The sequence below is a fragment of the Bacillus rossius genome, assembly GCF_032445375.1.
Source record: "Bacillus rossius redtenbacheri isolate Brsri chromosome 9 unlocalized genomic scaffold, Brsri_v3 Brsri_v3_scf9_1, whole genome shotgun sequence".
NCBI classification, from domain to species: domain Eukaryota; kingdom Metazoa; phylum Arthropoda; class Insecta; order Phasmatodea; family Bacillidae; genus Bacillus; species Bacillus rossius.
In genome coordinates, this window is record NW_026962012.1 from 21,661,484 (window position 1) to 21,675,354 (window position 13,871).

A 13,871-nucleotide genomic window follows, 5' to 3' on the forward strand; every position below is an offset into this window, starting at 1 on the left:
ACGGATTAACCATCAAAATATTGATAAGAATAATCAGGAGCACACGAAGAACACCATCATAATATTGGCAAGAATAATCAGGAGCACACGGAGAAAACCGCCACAAGATTTCTTTGATAACATAAAAACACAAAAAAAAATTTAAAAAAAAAGTATAATCTATAAATAAAAACGAAAAAAAAAATTCAAACATTCTGCTAGCTTGTGAACTTCTCATTGTTGAGCAAAGATAGAGTTCTAGTACAAGCCAGAATGTCAAAGGTCAAGGTCACACCCATCCAAGATGACCGCCGTGACGTCACAATCCAAGATGGCGGACCGTGAGAAATCTGAGAAGCACTAGCAGGAAGGACGAACTTTTTTTCTCCTTGGATACTATCGAAGCCAACCTCCCTTTGCGATCAATAGTGAGCGTTCCGCATCCCACATTAATGAAATATATATTATTTACCTGCAAGCAACACGTGGCGACATCTGTTGACGACAGCCAGAACTATATGCATCAATTTGCATTGCATTAGATAACTTAACTTACGCTGATGAAATATTTCAAAAACTCTATTTAAGAAATGGTTCCAATTGGAGAAAACTGACAGTTTGTATCTAACATTAGTCACAGAAGCTACCATGGATCGTGGTTTGTTATTTGCAGCTGAATCGGAAGGAAGCCGCTGTAGATACTGTGGCAAGGATTTTGCCATGAGAAGAAATGCTAGACGTCATGAGAAGAATGATTGTGCTAGAAACCCACTACGCAACATGTTAAGCTGTAATCGATGTAGCAGGTTGTTAACACGAATTGACAGCTTAAAAAGACATGGTAGAAAATGTAAAGACAAGACTACTTACGGCATAGAGGACACCGATGGATCCACTAGACTAAAGAAGAGTGATCTGCATTACGACAATAATTTTCCTTGTCCTGAGCGTGATGGTATTAGCTCACCCGATCGTGAGAAAGAACATAAATTGAAGGATGCTGATGGCTTCGGGAAGACTGAAACTAATGGAAGTATCAACACCGTGAAAAGTGAGAATACATTCAAGCCTATATTCAGTAGATCCTCCATTCTTTGTCAAAATGATGGACTCCTAAAAAGGAAGCATGAAGACGATGAAGACACTTCGACATCATCGATAGCGAATTCATACGGTAATCTGGGTGAAGAGGATGTCTTCTACAGTGATTGTTACAGTGACTCTGAGGCTGTTGACAAATGCATAGACTGTGATGAAGCACCTAGAGCTGACAAGATCGAAGAATGTGGCGATGTCCTGAGACCGAAACGAAGGAAACGTCGTGTTATAATAAATCTGATAATGCTTATTATGATCACTGGGACGATTGTGATATTAACAGTATTTATAATAAACAAGCAAGTAAGATGGTGGTAGAAGAGATTAATTACACATCATGGAAAGATCCAAACATATTGGTTGACCGGCTAAGACTTCTACATGACTCGCTTTGTGCAGAAAACTATTCGTGCATCAAAGAAATATCCTTCATACTCAAAGAACTGAGGAAAGCTGGCTACATACAATAATTGCTTCTTTTACTTGTATTTGTGTAATGTTGAGAAGTAATTAAATATTGAAAGTAAAAATTTAATGTTTTTATTTCTTGTATTCTGATTTCCAACTAAGCCTGTGTGTTTCCGCTAATGTATGTGTGATCATTCCGTTTCCTGTGTGTAATGTGTGTATACGTTTCCTTTCCTGTGTGTACTGTGTGTACGTTTCGTTTCCTGTGTGTACGTTCTGTTTCCTGTGTGTACTGTGTGTACGTTCCGTTTTCTGTGTGTACTGTGTGTATACGTTTCGTTTCCTGTGTGTACTGTGTGTACGTTTCGTTTCCTGTGTGAACTGTGTGTACGTTCCGTTTCCTGTGTGTACTGTGTGTACGTTTCGTTTCCTGTGTGTATGTTCCGTTTCCTGTGTGTACTGTGTGTACGTTCCGTTTTCTGTGTGTATGTTCCGTTTCCTGTGTGTACTGTGTGTACGTTCCGTTTTCTGTGTGTACTGTGTGTATACGTTTCGTTTCCTGTGTGTACTGTGTGTACGTTTCGTTTCCTGTGTGTACTGTGTGTACGTTCCGTTTCCTGTGTGTACTGTGTGTACGTTTCGTTTCCTGTGTGTACGTTCCGTTTCCTGTGTGTACTGTGTGTACGTTCAGTTTCCTGTGTGTACTGTGTGTACGTTCCGTATCCTGTGTGTACTGTGTGTACGTTCCGTTTCCTGTGTGTACTGTGTGTATACGTTCCGTTTCCTGTGTGTGTACTGTGTGTACGTTCCGTTTCCTGTGTGTACTGTGTGTACGTTCCTTTTCCTGTGTGTACTTTGTGTACGTTTCGTTTCCTGTGTGTACTGTGTGTACGTTTCGTTTCCTGTGTGTACTGTGTGTACGTTCCGTTTCCTGTGTGTACTGTGTGTACTTTCCGTTTCCTGTGTGTACTGAGTGATCATTACATTTATTGCATGTAAATTGCATGTATTGTGCGTACATTGCGTACATTACGTGTTGGAGCTGATGGAGCTGTTGGAGCACTTGTAGCTAATGGTCAATTGAAGCATAGGAGCAAAATGTAGATGGATCTGATGACGTGAATTGTAGCTCAAGGAGCCTGGCGTATATTGGAGAGATAGAATTTTTTTTTCGATCAAATGATCCTCTTTTTTAATTTGTAGATTTGACTCTAGTATTATTGTAAATGGTTCTTGATTTGACTAGCGTATTATTCCAACCGGTGCATGTATATAAACGAGTCCTAGACAGCAGGACGCTCAGTTTGTTACTGCCGTCGACGGTGTAAGGATCGCCTAGTTTTTTTTTCTGGTGCATAAGTCGTGTAATTGCCTGTTCTTGAGACTTCGATGGCATCTTTACCGACTTTCACGACGAACTCGATGGAGGTTGTACCATCGACTGCGGGAACCATGACGTCAGCGCCGACGATGTTGGAGCAGATCCCGTTGGCAACGCCGATGACAACACTGGAGGAGACTTCGATATGTGCTGTTCCACCAGCAGAAGAGACTTTAATGCCGGTAGTGCTGGCTGTGCAGGAAAACTCGATGAACTTCGTTTCGCCCTCGATGGAGGCTTCAATGGATGCCGAATCGACAACAACTAACGAACATCGGTGCTGTTACTGTGACAAGATTTTCTCAAACAGCAGCAATGCTCGACGACACGAGAGGAGTGAATGTGCCAAGAACCTATATCGTAAAATGTTTGTTTGTGAGAAATGTCATAAGCAGTTTGCCAGAAAAGATAATATGAAAACGCACATGAAGGCATGCAAAGGTCCTGCTGTGCGGCAGAAAGTAAAGGTTTCGTCGCAACAACGATGCATCGATGTGCATAAGAGTATGCCTGGAAATGGTACTACTGCTGCAACGCCTGTATCTGGATCAGGTCTGAAAGGCTCGTCTTCATCACCACGGTATCCTTGCAGCTACTGTGATACGTCGTTCGCATTTTCCCATGATGCACGAAGACATGAGCGGAGCAAATGCACGAAGAATCCTTCTCGAATGAAGTTTCGCTGTGATGAGTGTCATGAATGGTTTACTCGAATTGATAATTTGCGACGACATGCGAAAAACTGTAAAGGTGAAGTCCGTGTGCCTACTGCTGAACTACCTGCAGAAATTTCGACTCCTCGGTTTAGGTTGAAGGCTCGTGAGCGTACAAGCAAGAAAACCGATGTGCAACAACCGATTGGTATGACGTCTGAACAGGAAAATAAACCTAAGACTGTGTTCGGAGCATTACAAGTGAATGATAATGGCTTCTACTTGGCGCAGTCTGCATTTCGTGGAACATTGAAGGACTATTATTATCTAAATACGTTCGGTGAGTCGAAGGACATTTGTACTTATCTTGATGATATTAGACAGGACATAATCAATCAGCTTACTGATGACGTAGCAACAAAAGGTCCATTAAAATATAACTTGTGGTTGGACTGTCTATATGGAAAGCCATATCCATTAGATGAGAAAGTGAAGAAGTGTGCATTCAAGACATCGGCTGCAGTAATTTACAGTTCTGACGATGTGAAGCAAACTGTTAAAAACGGTATCCAGAAACTCTGCCAAGAAGAGGAGAACTATGTCAGTAAAGGTTCTGGTTGGACTCTGTCTAGTATAAACCGATTGAAGCTAAGAATTAGTCATTTCACACCGATGCGGAACTAAATGATTGATTATAAATTTGTTAGCTTTCGTAAGTGATCCTTTAGTAGAATATAAATTATGTAATAAATATTATGTTTGTAAAAGAACTTGCGGTGTTTTTATTTTCTCAAACCTGACACTTTAGTGGTACTTTTTTAATATATTAAAGTTGTTTTGTATCGGCCAGGGTTCGAACCAAGGACCTTAGTCGATCTAATCAATTTTTAAATTAATGGGTGATTTATTTAATGAATTTTGGAATTTTTCCCGAATTCCTAGCTAAATAATTACGGATTTTCAAGATGGCGGCCAAATGACAAGATGGCGGGTGCCACAGTAATAAATGATGACTGCACTCTAGCGGATAAGAATTAAACTAACATGTCATCAGCGCGCTCTAGCCATCGATACAATGATGATGGCTTCCAGCATCGAAGACAAGATGGCGAACATGACGTCATACTAGGTGACGATATATATATGCTTTGAAAAAAAGTGGTGGGAGTCAGTATGCCAGCAGCCACCACGGGGGAAGGATCGGTCGTCATTTTAATTTTTTTTTGCCCTCACCGGGTTCGAACCGAGGACTCCGAACTCCGTGTCGTAAAAGTACTTTTTTTTTAAATTTTTTTGTTAAAATTTTATTAATTTAATTTTATTATAAATTTTAAAAAATTTTTATTAAAATCGGATAATAAATAAAAAAGTTAAAGATGGCGGACGTAACTAAAATTGCAACGGTGACGTCATCATCCAATATGACGGAAAACAAAATGCTGGAATGTTCGAGAAAACAAAATTACGTCATCCAAGATGGCGGATCCAAAATGGCCACCGGGGTCAAGGTCAAGGTCAAGGTCAAGTCCTGATAGAGGCTTAACTGAGGCTTGAGTTAAGGATGCTTAAGCCTCTTCTAGGACATTTCTAGCCGCTGGGATTTTTACGGAATAAAACGGGAATTTTTCCCTCGAAACGGCAATTTTTCCCTCGAAAACGGGAAATTTTTTCTTAAAACGGGAAATTTTGAGTCATTTTGAGTCAATTTTGAGGAATTTTGAGGTATTTTGAGTAAAAAATGGCCGCCGTGACGTCACAATCCAAGATGGCTGACACCGCCACCACAACCACATCCTGAATCCTGTCCCAGAAAATACATTCATATACTACTCTTAAACATTTCAATGATTTTTTTTAGGTTAGTTTAAGGCAAGATAGCGCTAATTTAACCTTCCGATAGGCGCACCTATGTTTCAAACATGGATTGGCGCAATGCACCTGTGAGGTGCTCCTCCTATTTCCACCAACATAAATCCCCACTACTGAAGAGTTTCATTACAATACCATGTAAATTTGAACTGTATATATGTAAAGATTTAAAATGTAAATTTAAAATTTATTTAACATAAGAATCTTCATAATTTATTGTTAATATTACCACAGTATAAATGCATAAAAAATCCAAAACAATAGCTATAGATCAGTAACAAAGAAATTCAGGTATAATATTTTAAAATTATTTTTCAGTATTTAAATAAAACATAATTTAGTGAGATATGTTATGAAATATGTAAGTTCTTATATTTCGATTAATTCCATGCATTATTTACACTTCTTATTTGGTACATACACAATCCAAATCTTTGTGAAATTAATAGGTAATATACAAACTTTTCTTCTCGTATAAATGAGTCCAGATGGAAATATGTTTTGAAGTAAAATAGCATGATAAAATGAAAAAACAAAAGCACTAAAAATTCAGAGAACACATAAAATATAAAAATTGCAGACACTGTTTGTTTTTCAGCTGTCTTTTTTTCACCAACTCACAGGCCTTTTCCACTTATTCACTATCAACTTCCAAACCATCATCTGCAGAAGATGTCTTACATTCATAACAATCTTTGCAAATAATAGTGACATGACTCAAACACAAATATTTGCCACAAGTAGCGCAACAATATTTGGTATTTTTGCGTTGTTTGTCTTCGCGACAAGGCTCACACAATTTCCTTTTATTGTTTTGGTCGTTCATCTCTTGTGATTTGCTGTTCGATTCCCTACACTTGAGAGGCTGCTTGGTTACTTCTGTCAATCTGTGCCGAAGTGTTATGTGTAAATTCTGTTTTTCAGCACTGCGTCGTGTCATTTCTTCTGAAACAAGACTTTTGGCAAGTTGGCGTAAAAATGTCCTGCGGTTGGCTACAACATAACCGTTTCCAGAGTAAATGACTTGTGCGTTGATACCGGCCACATTGAGCATAGCAAAAAATATTACCAAAGGCCACCGCCGAGCATTTCTCGCCACGTTATACGTTGCACACAATTTATCCACCGTATCCACACCACCTTTAGTTTCATTGTAAAATGTTACGATGTCCGGTTTTTTTGAAGGCCCAGTAGAATCATCGATTGCATCGTCAAAATGAAGGCTGGATATGAGAAATACATTTTTGTTTTTCCTAGGAACATAGGAAACTAAAGTCCCTTCTTTTCTGAATCCAAATATACTAGACTTTTCACTTCTGTTAGCCATGTGTTTGAATACGTCAGGGATTTGCCATTTATTTTTTTTCAGTGTGGCAACAAGGGATAGTTTTTTATCGACCAGATCACTCAAAAGTGGAACATCACTGAACCAATTATCAGTAGTAACATTTCGTCCTGAGTTGACTATGGGCGATACCATCCTATGAACAACATCTGTACAATGATTACTGACAGCATACGGTCCACCTGGTTGTTTCCCAGCATATACTTCCATGTTGAAAGTGTAATACATTTTGGAATCTACAAGTGCAAAGATCTTGATTCCATATTTGGCAGGTTTTGGAGGGAATGTACTGGCGGAAACCGCAACGACCCCGAAATGCTTCTAATTTTTCATCAAGTGTGACATTCTCTCCAAGAGAGTAACTTTTCTGGCAATTAGCAACAAATGTTTCAAAACATTCTCGTATTGGTGCAATTCGATCTAGTTCTTTCCTTTCATTTCTCGTCTCTTTGTTGTCAAATCGAATACACCTCATCAAAAATCGGAAGCGTTTTAAGGACATGGTGAGCCTAAATGTTTCAACACCATCCCCAGAGGGATCCCAAAGGTCTTCTAAGTTCAGGCGTGACCCACGATACACACCAGCTAGGTACAACAAACCCATAAAAGCCTTCATCTCTATTACATCCGTCGAACGTGCATCTCTGAGGCGATTAAATTGAGGTCTTACAAGTTCAATATGTTGGTTTGTCCATGCAACAACAGAGTCGAGTATTGACTCATCAAAAAGAATAAGCCAGGTATCTAAAATGGTTTCAGCATTCATTGCTGTTCCTATAACCCCAGGGATGTGTAATAACAAATTTTGCTTACCTCTTCTCCTCTTGTTCGGACATGGGCATTTGTTCCATTGGTACGAATCGACGATCTTACCATTTTTCTTATGGTTTGCCATGTAGTAAGATGCATTACCGGGATCATCACCATCTGATTCATTACAGCTTTGCTCAGTGTCTGAATTTTCCTCTCGCTTGTGTATCTGATCTTCACTATCAGAATCAGATTGTTCTCCAAAGTCCTCATCTCCCGAAGTATCATCAAACAGCATACTATGGATTTTCTTGACGTCTTCAGGATTATCCAAGTTATAAATTATTTTTTTCCCAGCCATCCTGAAACACATATTGTAAAACAAACACATGAAGTCGCGTCACACCTACTAGGTGATTCTATTTTTTCAGTAGTTAATGTTAAATTCACAATCTTAGCTAATAAGTGTGTAATTGAATAGAATTAATAAGCAATTTGGTGAAGATAGCAATTGAAAATATCATAGTCGAAAAACTTACGTCAGTAGTCGCGCTGCACCTGCAGGGTGAAAATGGCTGCCACAGCCTTGAAGTAACTCCGTCAACAGTCATGCATGAACTAACCAAAGAAGAAACAAAAGTTAGGAAGCTAGACGATAGCAGCCCCCTCCCCGACACACGACCTCGTGCAGGGAACATAAACAAGATAAGAATGCACCTGTCAGGCGCGCGCGCCTAACGGAAGGTTAAGGTTAGTTTAATAGCTATGTAGGTTTGAGCTTATGTATGCAAATGTTTTCATGTAACAGCTAGCTACATTGTTTTCTCAATTATTTTGTTACAGTTCTCCATATATCGAGCTTTATTTGTGTGTTCCGTACATTGAGACCAGACTATGGATCGTTGTGATGGCATCTACCGTACAGAAATTCCGTATCTGTCCTGCTACCTTTACAGTAGCTAAGAACCGCTACCAGCATGAACATCAGTGTACCAACAACATACAGTGCGACCTCCAGCAGTGCAATAGGGTTGCTTGCAGCGATAAGATGCAGCAGCATCTGACAACATGTACTAGTGATGTCCCCAAAACATCAAACATCCGGTGTTGTTTCTGATACAAGACCTTTGCCTATGCTAGTGATGTCATATGTCACGAGAAGACAGATTGTGGTCTCAACTCTAACGATAAAGTGCATTCTTGTGAAAACTGTGGTAAAGAGTTCGCCAGGGCTGACAATTTGAAAGCACACACCAAACTGCGCAAGGGCCCTGTTCCACTTTCGTCCAAGAAGCAGAGGATGACAGCACTTAAGCCTGCAGATACACATAAGCCAAGCACCAGCCGAACAAAGGTGGTTACCCGAGCAGGTTTGGCCAACTCTCACTGCTTCATAATTGCTAAAGTGGGAGTCCATGCAATTTGAATACATATGGGACAGAAAATAACACCAGTTCTGCCAAGGATATATGTAAGTACTTGGACTCTGTCAAGGTTTAACATGTAAGACAACTTTTAGAGGAGATTGAGAAGAATGGTCCCCTCAAGTACAACATCGTGCTTGAGTGTGATTATGAAAATCCCGTTGATGCCAGTGAAGACAAGAGGGCATTCAAAGAAATGAATGTTTCTCTCTACACATGTCATTAGGCAGAGAATGCCATTACCGTATCCATCGGTAAGATCTGCGAAGAGGAGGAAGACTACATGGCTAAGGGGTCTTGATGGACTTTGTCTACTGATAAGCGACTTCAACTAAGCATAAATATGCTTGATACACTTCGAGCCAGCTCCTACATCGAAATACCTACATCCATCAAAGAAAAGCATGCAGTGATTAATCCATAAAACCTAGATGAACACATGTGTTTTAAGTGGTCTAATCTGGTCAAGTATGTGGAGGGTAAGAAACCTGAGTGTGTCAATCAGCGCTACCATGACGTGGAAAGAAAGTTAAACTTCACGAAGATCGAGATTCCTACTCCAATCTGGCAAATACTTCTGTTCGAGAAAAAGCTCCTGGTGTCTCAATCAACATTTAAAGCATTGATGAGAACCAGAACATTGTACCGGCACGAGTCGCTTCAGAAGAAAAATAATATCATTTTGATCTTCTGCTCTTGGTCAACGGCAATTCATACCATTTTACATCTACAAATACGTTTTCTGCCTAGGTGCACTCCCAACTTACTACACTTCATGATACTATTCGTGTATGCAAAAGATGCTTCAAGCATTATCATGATCAGTAAAGGTTTGCCGGGCTCACTGGTATTCAGTGTTTGGAAAAACATAGTGTGCTCTGCAAACAACATGATGCTGTTCGATTGGAAATGCTTCAGCATGATGAGAATGGTCAGCCCCATTTTCTTCAGTCCCAAATTTCCACAATGCCGATAAGTTGCCTATTGTTGTGTGTTGTGATTTTTAAACTGTTCTCGAGAAAATAAATACTTGCCGACCGAATCCTGAAGAACATGCACACTACATTGTAAAAATCATAAGGCCTACAGCTAATGCATTTACGTGAAAGCTGATAATAAAATAATTTCTGCAAACTTAATTCTTCACTTCCATCCCAATCTGAAGTGTATATAGGTTGTTATGTAGATGACAGATTCATTTCTCGCATTGTTGAAATCGGACAAAATTCACAGACAATATATTCTACGTCTGTTCAAATGACACCCCCCTCGCAAGCACAGAACACTGCTTTTCTGCAAGCATCAACGTGTTGTTACTGCGGTGGAATGTTTGGAGGAACTGCAAAGAAAGTTCATGATCATAATCATTTCCCTGGGGAATATCTGGAGGCCACATGTAATGACTGCAACCTTCTTAAATACAGACCGAGGAAGTTGATTGTATTCTTCCACAACCTGACATATGACCAGATCATTATCAAGAAGTTGGGGTATGACCTAAATATATTTTTATCATTCCTAACTCCGAGGAAAATTGATAACATTTTCCAAGGTGTTGTGGGGTAAGTTCAGTATCCAATTTGTTGATATTGTCTGCTTTATTAGTCGCGGTATCTCATCACTTGCTGAGTTTTTGCCTGCATACAATTTTATAATTACAGCTGAATTTTTCGCACCTGATGAGCTAGAGTTAGGTATCCACAAGGGGATCTTCCTGTATGACTTTGTTGATTCTTTGCTCGATTAGATGAAACGAGTTTTCCATACATTGGCGAGTTCTACAATATTATTACTGATTATGGGATCTCCAAGGTCGATTATGCTCATGCACAAAATGTCTGGGACAATTTTCGGTGTACTACTTTGGGGGATTACGCTGACTTGTACCTGAAGACAGATATCCTGGTCTTGGCAGTTGTGCTAGAAAATTTTCGCAGTCTGTGCCCGGAGACAAATAATTTAGACCCCTCACACTACATTTTTTCTCCTGGGTTTGATTTCGATGCTATGCTACGTACTACAGTGCTGAAACTAGAGCTTTTAACACATTATGATATATATGTTTTTGGAAGCAGGTATTCATGGTAGCATAGCACTAAGCATCAAACGTCATTGTGTGGCAAACAACACCTACGTGCCAGAAACTTATGATATATCCAAGCCATCCATGTTTTTGGAGTATATTGATGCAAATAATTTGTATAGGTGGGCGATGTCATTGTCGCTTCCTATTCTTCATTTCCAATGGCAGAAACATCCATTGATGTCATGTCTGTCCAAGACAATTCTCATACAGGCTACATTATCGAGGGTAATGTGGATTACCCTCCAGAGCTCCACAAAAGTTGCAAATACCTGCGGTTTCTCCTCATCAATCAGTGTCCGTTCAGCTCAAAACCATCTAAGCTGATGACAGTGATGGACAATAAAGAGCACTACATAAATCTAAAGCAAGCTGTATAAAATGGGTTGAGAGTATCTCGGGAACAGAGTCCTCCATTTGGAGCAGTTGGCGTGGTTAGAGCCATATATTGAGCTCAACACGACTAAGCGCCAGTCCATAGCCAATGAAGTCGTGAAGGAGTTCTTTACGTATGATGTGAACTCTATGTTCGAAAAATTGATGTTAAAAAAGAGACATAAGTTTAAAATGGAGTTGGTGTGCTCCATGAAAATTTAAGAAGCGGGTGTGCGGTCTGTCCTTCAAGGTCCGCACAATGTATGAGCAAAATTTTAGCATTTTCCACTCAAATCACGAAACCATATTTTTTGACAAGCCTATATATGAAGGATGAGCAGTACTCGATGTTTCAAAGAACCTCATGTATAATATCCAATAAAATACCATGCAACCCAGATACCAAAATAATATTAAACTAGCATACATGGACATAGATAATTTTGTTTATGAGATACAGACAGCAGACTTTTACTCTGATCTCAAAGCCGACCCTTCATTTATGTCAGATTTGACACTAGCTGCTATCCTTCCAACGAACTTTGCTTCTCCCCCATCAACCAGAAATTCTTTGGGATGTTTAAGGATGAGTGCAGGGAACAGGTTATTTTCGAGTTTGTTGGTCTGTGGGCCAAACTCTATACTTACAAGTACAGTGGCATGGTCGAAAAGAAAGCCAAGGTTATCCACCAGTGCGTGGTCAAAATCCATATTGAATTGAGTGATTACCTGAATGCTCTGCAGGACCACCACGCAAGACGAGTTGCAGTTAGGGCTATACACTCGAGGCAGCATGTGCTCTTCAGTGCTGCCCATAACATGGGAGGATGACAAGCGCAGGATATGCGAGGACGGTATCCACACGTCCCTCACATATATGTCGGGGACGACGAATAAATGTTTTTTATTATTTTGATTGTTTTCTCTATATAGTTTCCATTTTTGTATGCAGTTTAAGTTTCTGTAAATAGTTTCTGTTTTATATGCATTGTTTCTGTTTTGTGTGCATAGTTTCTAGTTGTTATTATATATATAGTTTTGATTGGTGTGAACAGTTTTCTCTTCTTGAGAATTTTTGCTTCCATAAATAAGATTTTAACTGCATACTGATTATTATTTTACTATACAATCTACAATTCTCTAAGTAATCATACTTAAATGGGACTCAGAAAAGAACGAAATGTAAAATATTTACACAAACATTAAACTTTCTCCTTCCATGCAGCTTTTAAATACAAATGTGGAAACTCAATCATGCTAAGAAAAGATTCTTACTTGTCAGATTCTTAAATGTCAGTGAGGACTCTAAAGCATTTCTGGTCTTGTGAAGAATATGATGGAGTAATAAATTAATATTTGTTGGATGAAAGGTTATAAAGTATTATAACTATAACCATCGCATCCCCAATGATGAGACAATAAATGTGATATATGATAACAAATCTCAGACTATGCATATAAATATCATAAATGATTATGTTTAAAAAAATTGTTGTCACAACTAATATCACTAACATAATTACTGTGGATTTTGTGGATTTTTTGGTCTTTAAGGTTCAAAACAACACTAATAGGAAATAGAAACTCGACCTTACATACACTGGATACTTTAGGAACCGATACTCAATAGTAATATCCATCAGATGAAATCAATATGTCGGACTCTACTAATTAAGATGGTTGCCTCCAGCAGATGATTTTTTTATTATTATTTATTTTGATAGTAAATATATTTGTAAGACGGTGGGTATAACGAAATGTACAACACATAGGAGTGGAGCATTCGATGTTTAGGTTTTTTATTAAAATTTTTATATTTATTTTATATCTCAAAATTTTTCCTGATTTTATAGGTTTATTATTATGGATTTTCAAGATGTTGGATATGATTTCATTATTAAAAATGGCGGAATGTTCTAAAAACACCAAATGATGGAAAATTCTAGAAAACAAAATGGTAGAAAGTTATAGGAAACAAATGGTGGAATCCAAGATTGCTGGCATAAGTGATGTAATCCAAGATGGCTGCCGAGGTCAAATATTCAAGGTCAAGGTCATCCAATATGGTAGCCAATACATATTCCAAGATGGCCTCCATGGCTCCCTGGCTTGTGAGCCTTGAGCCGGTGTTCCAGGATGAACTATATATACCTACTAATATCGAGATGATATTTTAAATTATTATTGTCACTTAATTATTATTGTCACTTAATTATTAATGTCACTTTATTAAAATAATTTGTAATTCACATCTGTGGTGAAAAAAGGAATAAGTTTGGTTTTATTTGGCTATTGGTTATTGCAATATTTACTTAGTTCTGAATTTTAACACAGATATACATTTGCGAAAAGAGGATAAAAGAACAAAATTTTTGGAATTTTGTTTAAGTTGTACTAAGTAAAACCAACAATTAGAATCAAATTATGCATTTGATAAAAATTGTATTTCTACATTCTATATTTCAAATAAATATGTGATTGTATTAAAATATCTTAAAATAATTGA

At 38.5% G+C, this 13,871-nt stretch overlaps 2 protein-coding genes across 2 annotated transcripts in view; one reads left to right on the top strand and one right to left on the bottom strand.

The window, feature by feature from the left end:
* LOC134542620 (nose resistant to fluoxetine protein 6-like) overlaps positions 1–13,871 on the top strand; it is a 249,973-nt gene that overhangs the window by 23,490 nt on the left and 212,612 nt on the right. The window lies entirely within an intron of this gene.
* On the bottom strand, positions 5,682–13,798 carry LOC134542621 (piggyBac transposable element-derived protein 4-like). The gene is made up of 2 exons (XM_063387021.1): positions 8,023–13,798; positions 5,682–7,845 (listed from the first exon to the last, which is right to left on the bottom strand). Exon 2 carries the CDS (start codon positions 7,842–7,844, stop codon positions 6,894–6,896), a length of 951 nt encoding a protein of 316 aa, XP_063243091.1. The 5' UTR covers position 7,845; positions 8,023–13,798; the 3' UTR covers positions 5,682–6,893.